Source organism: Anomalospiza imberbis, unplaced genomic scaffold (genome assembly GCF_031753505.1).
Source record: "Anomalospiza imberbis isolate Cuckoo-Finch-1a 21T00152 unplaced genomic scaffold, ASM3175350v1 scaffold_671, whole genome shotgun sequence".
Lineage (NCBI taxonomy): Eukaryota > Metazoa > Chordata > Aves > Passeriformes > Viduidae > Anomalospiza > Anomalospiza imberbis.
The window spans coordinates 52,868-60,386 of NW_027100285.1; the positions used below are offsets into that span (position 1 = coordinate 52,868).

General features: G+C 66.3%; 1 protein-coding gene across 1 annotated transcript; it reads left to right on the plus strand.

The window, feature by feature from the left end:
• Positions 1 to 124: 124 nt before the first annotated feature.
• Positions 125 to 5,355, plus strand: LOC137467546 (uncharacterized). The gene is made up of 12 exons (XM_068179041.1): positions 125 to 148; positions 535 to 659; positions 1,034 to 1,130; positions 1,567 to 1,647; positions 1,728 to 1,783; positions 1,929 to 1,991; positions 4,052 to 4,199; positions 4,578 to 4,700; positions 4,772 to 4,882; positions 4,965 to 5,046; positions 5,124 to 5,208; positions 5,292 to 5,355. Exons 1-12 carry the CDS (start codon positions 125 to 127, stop codon positions 5,353 to 5,355), a joined length of 1,059 nt encoding a protein of 352 aa, XP_068035142.1.
• Positions 5,356 to 7,519: the final 2,164 nt, after the last annotated feature.

Here is a 7,519-nt window from a genome sequence, read left to right on the forward strand (position 1 = left end):
GACACGCCCCTCACCCCGCCCCCCTGGGTTGTTGCCCTGGCGACGACGGCGGAGGCCACGCCCCCTCCGGGGGGGTTTCCCGCCCCCCCCCGCCAGGGGGCGCTGAGGGGAGAGCGGGGCAAAGATGGCGGAGCAGGCCGTGAGGGCGGTGAGGGGGGTTTTATTTTGGGGTTTTGTGGGGTCAGGGATCACTAGAGAGCGTTGTGGAGCTTTAGGGGTCCCTGGGGGTGGTTTTGGGGGTTCTGAGGGGTCACTAAGGAGGGTTATAGGGCTTGGCGGGTATTGGGGGGCCGCTCTGGGGGTCACTGTGAGGGGTCGGTGGTCACTCAAGTGGGCTGGGGGGTCCTAAGTGGTCTCTATGAGGGGTCGAGGTCCCGAGGGAAGGTTTTGAGGGGATTTGGGGGGTGTCAGGGGTCCCCAGACAGGTTGGGGGGGCTTTGGGGGTCTCTGGGCTCCCTTAGAAGGAGCAGGTGGGGTCTTGGGGGTTTTTTGGGGGGGAGTTTTGGGGTCTCACCACCTCTCCCGGCCCTGCAGGTCCTGGAGCAGCTCCTGGTGGCCCTGGGGACCCCCAAAAACGGGGAGCCCCGACGGGGAGCTCTGCTGGTGGCCCTGACGGCCGGGGGGGCCCTGGGGGGGGCCCTCTGCACCCTCACAGGTGGGTGGGGGGTCCTGGGGGGTCCTGGGGGGTCCTGGGGGGGTCCAGGCTCCCCTCGGACGCCCCCCGCTTTTGCAGTGGCAGCCACGGGACCCCTCAGCCGTGACCTCGACCCTGAAGCGCTTGGAGGGGGTGGTAAGAGACCCCCCCAAAACCCCCCAGAGACCCCCCAAAACCCCCCAGAGACCCCCCCCCAAAAAACCTCTCAGGGACCCCCTGACCCCCCCCCCCAGGGACACCCCAGCTCCTGTAAGAGCCCCCCAAAACCTCTCAGGGACCCCCTAAATCCTCTCAGTCTCCTCCCCAGCCCCACTGGGGGTCCCAAAAACCTCTAACCCCCCCCCAAACGCCCTAAATCCCCCCCAAAATCCCTCCCAGCCCCCGGGGGGTGCAGGAGCTGCCGGGAGCCCCCCCAAACCCCCCCCCCTGCTGCGGGCGGATCCTGGCCCGGGCTCAGGTGCAAAGGAGCTTCCAGGTGAGTTTTGGGGGGCGCTGGGGGGGGTTTGGGGTTCCCCCTCTCTCTCTGCTCTTCCCAACCCCTCAAAGTCACCTTGGGGGGGGCGAATTGGGGTCGGGGGGGCCCCGGGAGCCCCCCCGGGAGCGGGAATTGGGGCGGGAGGATAAAAATAGTCGGGGTGGCCTGGATTTGGGGGGGTGGGGGGGAAAATAATGGGTCACGGGGGGGGGGAGGGGAAATGGAGTCACGGGGGGGGCTGGGACCCCCCCCAAAACACACGGGGGGAGTGGGGGGGATGGGGTGGGGACGCCCCCAAACTGGGCCCGGTTCCTTTTGGGGGGGGGGGGGGGTATTGAGGTGCCACCAGGCCCCCCAGATCTGCTCCCCCCCCCCCCGGGGGTCGTGGGGGATTTTGGGGTCCCCCCAAGTCCCCCCCCCCCCGTGCCCCCCCCAGATCTGTCACCCCCCCCCGCTGAGCCCCACCCGGGGGTCCCTGTGGCGGCTCCTGCACCGGACCAGCCTCGTGCACCCCGAGGTACCGGGGGGGGGAGGTTTGGGGGTCCCCAAAAAGGGGAGGGGGTTCCCCAGTGACCCCCCCGCGCGCCCCCCCCCCAGGTGGAGTTCCATTTCTGTGTCAGCATCGATGGGAACGTCACGTCCCGAAGCATGAGGTGAGACCCCGGCACCCCCAAACTGGGGACACCCCCACCTTGGGGACACCCGAACTGGGATCCCCCACCCCTAACTGGTGTCAGCCCACTCCTGGGGACCCCCTAATTGGGGTGTGTCCCCCCCCCCCCACTGCGTGTCCCCCAGCCCAGAGCCCCCCTGGGCACAGGCGGGAGCGAGGCTGAGGGTGCAGAGCCAGCACTTCACTGGGTATGGACTGGGAGGGACTGGGAGGGAACTGGGATGGGACTGGGATGGACTGGGATGGACTGGGATGGATTGAGGGAACTGGGATGGACTGGGATGGGACTGGGATGGGACTGGGATGGGACTGGGAGGGGCTGGGATAGACTGGGAGGGACTGGGATGGGACTGGGATGGACTGGGATGGATTGAGGGGACTGGATGGGACTGGGATGGACTGGGAGGGACTGGGAGGGACTGGGATGGATTGAGGGGACTGGGATGGACTGGGATGGACTGGGATGGATTGAGGGAACTGGGAGGGACTGGGATGGACTGGGAGGGACTGGAGGGACTGGGATGGATTGAGGGAACTGGGATGGACTGGGAGGGACTGGGATGCAGACTGGATGGACTGGGATGGATTGAGGGAACTGGATGGACTGGGAGGGACTGGGATAGACTGGAGGGACTGGGATGGGACTGGGACGGGATGGGGATGGATTGAGGGAACTGGGATGGACTGGGAGGGACTGGGATGGGATGGGAGGGGCTGGGATGGGACTGGGAGGGACTGGACCAGACTGGGATGCATTGAGGGACTGGGATGGACTGGGGGGAACTGGGAGGGGCTGGGATTGGACTGGGATGGGATGGACTAGGCTTGTCTGGGATGGACTGGGGGGACTCAGGACTGGGATGGACTGGGATGCACTGGGATATGAACTGGAAAGGACTGGGAGGGACTGGGACAGGTCGGAACAGAGAGAGATGAACTGGGGAGTAGGACGGGGGCAAACTGGATGAACTGGGGTGAGGCAGGGGGTAGGTCTGGGATAGACCGCTCCGGACTGATCCAAACTGGTCTGTACTGGTCCCAACTGGTCCGGACCGGTCCGTTCCCCCCAGGCCGCCCTGCAGCCGCCTCCGCCCGTGCCCGGGGCTGCCGCTGCCGCTGCCGGTGCCGCCCCCGCTGGCGGCCGCGGGCTTCGGGGGGGACCTGGAGCTGCTCCCGGTCAGCGCCCTCGGCCCCCCCGGGACCCCCCCGGGGCAGGGACCCCCCCTCTGCCGAGTGCAAATATCCGGGCAGGGGGCACCTGGGGGGTTTGGGGTGTTTGGGGTGGGATTTGGGGTCTTGGGAGGAAATTTGGGGTGTTGGGGGTGGGACTTGGGGTATTTGGGGGGATCTGGGTTGTTGGGGGTGGGATTTGGGGTGTTTGGGGGGAGATTTGGGGTGCATGGGGTTGGATTTGGGGTCTTGGGGGGAAATTTGGGGTGTTGGGGGTGGGATTTGGGGTATTCGGGGGGGTTTGGGGTGTTCATGGGGGGATTTGGGGTGTTGGGGATGGGATTTGGGGTCTTGGGGGAGATTTTGGGGTGTTCAGGGGGGGTTTGGGGTGGGATTTGGGGTGTTCAGGGGGTTTGGTGTGGATTTGGGGTATTCAGGGGGGGTTTGGGGTGGTTTGGGGTGGTTTGGGAAGATTTGTAGTTCTGGGGTGGAATTTGGGGTGGTTTGGCGTGTTTGGGGGGGCTTGAGGACACCTGAGAGATTTTGGGGTGCCCAGAGTGGCATTTGGGGTTTTCGGGGGGGATTTGGGGCACTGAGTGTTTTTGGGGTGCCCAGGGTGGGATCTGGGTTGTCCAGGGGGATTTTGGGTGCCCAGAAGGGGTCTCAGAGTGCCCAGGGGGGTCTCAGGGTGCTGGGAGGGGGAGGAATTTGGCTTCCCTGGGGGGGTGTCAGGATGCCCAGGTGGGATTTGGGGTTCTGGGGGATTTTGGGGGTCCCATCCCCCGTGTTGTTCTCCTTGACCGTCCCACCTTTACCTGTTCGACCCCGCGGGGGTCCCCGTGCCCCCCCCGGCCCCCCCCACCCTGCAGGACCCCTCTCTGCTGGGGGACTGGGGGGGCTTCGGCCTGGCTGCAACCCCCCTGAACCCCAAAAACCCCCCGGACCCCAAAAACCCCCCGGACCCCCGAAGCTCCTGTGAGGATGAGGAAGGTCCGTGGAGTTCCAGGTTTTTGGGGGGGATTTGGGGTGGAATTTCGGGGCTCCCCCCTCCCTCAGCCCCCCCGTGTTGTCCCCACAGAGCCGGTGCCCCCCGATGTCACATTTGGGTACGCTGGGACCCCCCTGAGGGGACGGGGACCCCCAAACTTCCCCTGAGGGGGACCCCAAAACTCTCCTGGTTTTCCTCTTCCTGCGGCACCGGGACCCGTTTGGGGGGTACGATGCAGGTAAGGGGGGGACCCAGATTTTGGGGTGCCCCCAAGCTCTGGGGGTGCCCCCAAATTTTGGGGGTGTCCCCGTGGCTCAAGGGGGTCCCCAAACTTCAGGGCTGTCCCCAAGTTCTGTGAGGTCTCCTCATCATTTTGGGGTTGTTCCTCTGGGCTGTCTCCTTGTTTCAGGGGTGTCTCCAAGATTTTGGGGGTGTCTCCATGATTTTGGGGTTCCCCCCCCCCAATCCAGCTCAGCCACTGAGCCAGGCTGACCCCAAGGTTTGGGGGTGTCCCCTTGGTTTTGGGGTAATCCCCGTGGTTCAGGGGTGTCCCCCCGCTCTGGGGGGGTCCCCCACGGTTCGAGGACCCCCCCCAAAATCCGGGGTCCCCCCCCAGGGATGCGCCGGCTGCTCCTGGCCCAGCTGGAGCCCACGCTGCGCCTCGGCCGCCCCGCGCTGGCCCCGGGGGCTCCGGGCCCTGCTGCACCCCCTCCTGGGGGGGCTGCGCCGCCAGCACCAGGTGGGTGCGGGCTTTTGGGGTCCCCCCGACCCCCCCAAATCCCCCGTGACCCCCAAATCCCCTCCTTGCAGGCCCAGCAGCGCATGGCCCAAGCCCAGGCCCTGGCGGTGGCCGCGGTGATGGCCGTGGTGGCCGCCAGCTCCAGCGGCCGTTTCCGCAGCGCCTGCCTGGGCGCCCTGCAGGTTTGGGGGTTCGGGGGGGTTCCCCCCTTGGCCGGGGGGGCGTTTGGGGGTGTCCCCGGTGTCACCGTGTCCCCCCCGCCAGGTGCAGGACACGCCGGCGCTGGCGGCGGCCGCGCGCCGCAGATGGGCCGAGGTCTCGCGCCGGCCGGGGCTGCCCCGCGGGGGTGAGGGGGGAAACGGGGGATTTTGGGGGGGTCCCCAAAACCCCCCGGGCACTGAACCGCCCCCCCGTGCCACCCAGGGACCCCCCAAAAGCAGCGCCGGGGATGGAGGGAGGAGCAGCACGAGGAGGAGGAGGAGGAAGGCCCCGGAGCAACCATGGCCAGGTGGGGTTTGGGGGTCCCTCCCTCCTCTGGGGATCCCCAGTGAACCCCCGGGACCCTCCCAGTAACCCCCGGGACCCTCCCAGTAACTCCAGTAACCCCCGGGACCCTCCCAGTAACCCCCGGGACCCTCCCAGTAACCCCCGGTGACCCCCGGGACCCTCCCAGTAACTCCCAGTAACCCCCGGTGACCCCCGGGACCCTCCCAGTAACGCCCGGGATCCCCCAACTGCAGGACCCCGATGAGTGGACGCTCTGAGGGACAGGACAGAGCCCCCTCCCATCCCAGTGCCCTCCCAGTGCTCCCAGTTCACCCAGTCCTGGCTCATCCCAGTTACCCCAGTTGCTCCCAGTTCCTTCTCCGCGTTTCATTTCCTTCAGTCATTCCCAGGGACTTTTCCCAGTCAGTCCCAGTTCCCCCAGTGAATGTTGACTCTCCTCGTTGATCCCAGTTCCCCCAGTTTCCCACGGTCAATCCCAGTTGTCAGAGTCATTTCTGGTTCCCGCAGTTGGTCTCTCCTGGCAATCCCAGTTTCCCCCAGTCCCCCCAGTCCATCCCAGTTTCTCCCAGTCCATCCCAGTCCCCCACAGTTTCCCAGTTTCCCCAGTCTGCCCAGTCCATCCCAGTTTCTCCCAGTCCATCCCAGTTTCTCCCAGTCCCCCCCAGTTTCCCAGTCCATCCCAGTTTCTCCCAGTCCATCCCAGTTTCCCAGTTTCTCGCAGTCCATCCCAGTTTCTCCCAGTCCCCCCCAGTTTCCCAGTCCATCCCAGTTTCTCCCAGTCCATCCCAGTTTCCCAGTTTCTCGCAGTCCATCCCAGTTTCTCCCAGTCCCCCCCAGTTTCCCAGTTTCCCAGTTTCTTCCAGTCCATCCCAGTTTCCCAGTTTCTCCCAGTCCCCCCCAGTTTCTCCCAGCCCCCCCAGTTTCTCCAGTCCATCCCAGTTTCCCAGTTTCTCGCAGTCCATCCCAGTTTCTCCCAGCCCCCCCAGTTTCTCCCAGTCCATCCCAGTTTCTCCCAGTCCATCCAGTTTCTCCCAGTCCATCCCAGTTTCCCAGTTTCTCCCAGTCCATCCCAGTTTCCCAGTTTCTCGCAGTCCATCCCAGTTTCTCCCAGCCCCCCCAGTTTCTCCCAGTCCATCCCAGTTTCTCCCAGCCCCCCCAGTTTCTCCCAGTCCATCCCAGTTTCTCCCAGTCCATCCCAGTTTCTCCCAGTCCATCCCAGTTTCCCAGTTTCTCCCAGTCCATCCCAGTTTCTCCCAGCCCCCCCAGTTTCTCCCAGTCCATCCCAGTTTCTCCCAGCCCATCCCAGTTTCTCCCAGTCCATCCCAGTTTCCCAGTTTCTCCCAGTCCATCCCAGTCCCCCCCAGTTTCCCACCCAACCCCATCGCCCCGCCCACCACCGACCCACCCATATTTACATAACCCCGCCCACCGCCGTGCACAAGCCCCGCCCCCCGCACGCAGCGCCCCGCCCCCCGCGCAGGCCCCGCCCCGCCATGGCGGCCCCGCAGCCCCCCGGTTCCCCGTGGGCCGGGCCGGGGTCGGGAGCGGCGCCCGGAGCCGCCGGGGCCGGGCCGTGCTGGGCCGCGGTGCTCGGCTGCCTCAGCCTGGCCTGCTCCTACGTGGGCAGCCTGTACGTGTGGGGCAGCCCCCTGCCCAGGTACGGCCGGGGGGATCCGGGGGATCTGGGGGGGCTTGGGGGCTGGGAGGGATCTAGGGGGCTCTGGGAAGGATTTGGGGGGACTTGGGGGGCTGGGAGGGATCTAGGGGGCTCTGGGAAGGATTTGGGGGGGACTTGGGGGGCTGGGAGGGATCTAGGGGGCTCTGGGAAGGATTTGGGGGGGACTTGGGGGGCTGGGAGGGATCTAGGGGGCTCTGGGAAGGATTTGGGGGGACTTGGGGGGCTGGGAGGATTCGGGGGGGTCTGGGGGAGGATTTGGGGGGCTGGGAGGGATTCCGGGGTGAGCACGGTGGATCGAGGAGTCTGAGGGGTGATTTGGGGGGAGTTCAGGGGGTCTGGGGGGGATTCGGGGGAATTGGGGTGTCTGAGGGGTGATTTGGGGGGAGTTCAGGGGGTCTGGGGGGGATTCGGGGGAACTGTGGGGGGTCCCAGGGGGATTTGAGGGGTCTGGGGGTGTCTGTGGGGGGTCCTGGGGGGATTTGGGGGGTTTGGGGCACGCACAGAGGGGTCAAGGAGGGGTTTGGATGTCTATGGGACACCAGGGGAGGAATTTGGGGGGGTCTGTGGATTATGGGGGGGATGGGGGCGTGCCCAGGGTATTGGGGGGGGTCTCTGGGGTCCCTGGGGGGGGATT

Bases quoted from the DNA above. Each gene is read 5' to 3' on its own strand.
- LOC137467546 (XM_068179041.1), top strand. From the start codon at position 125: ATGGCGGAGCAGGCCGTGAGGGCG. The intron at 1,131-1,566 runs GTGAGTTTTGGG...TGCCCCCCCCAG, and splicing joins AGGTGCAAAGGAGCTTCCAG to ATCTGTCACCCCCCCCCGCT. The intron at 1,992-4,051 runs GTATGGACTGGG...TTGTCCCCACAG, and splicing joins CAGAGCCAGCACTTCACTGG to AGCCGGTGCCCCCCGATGTC.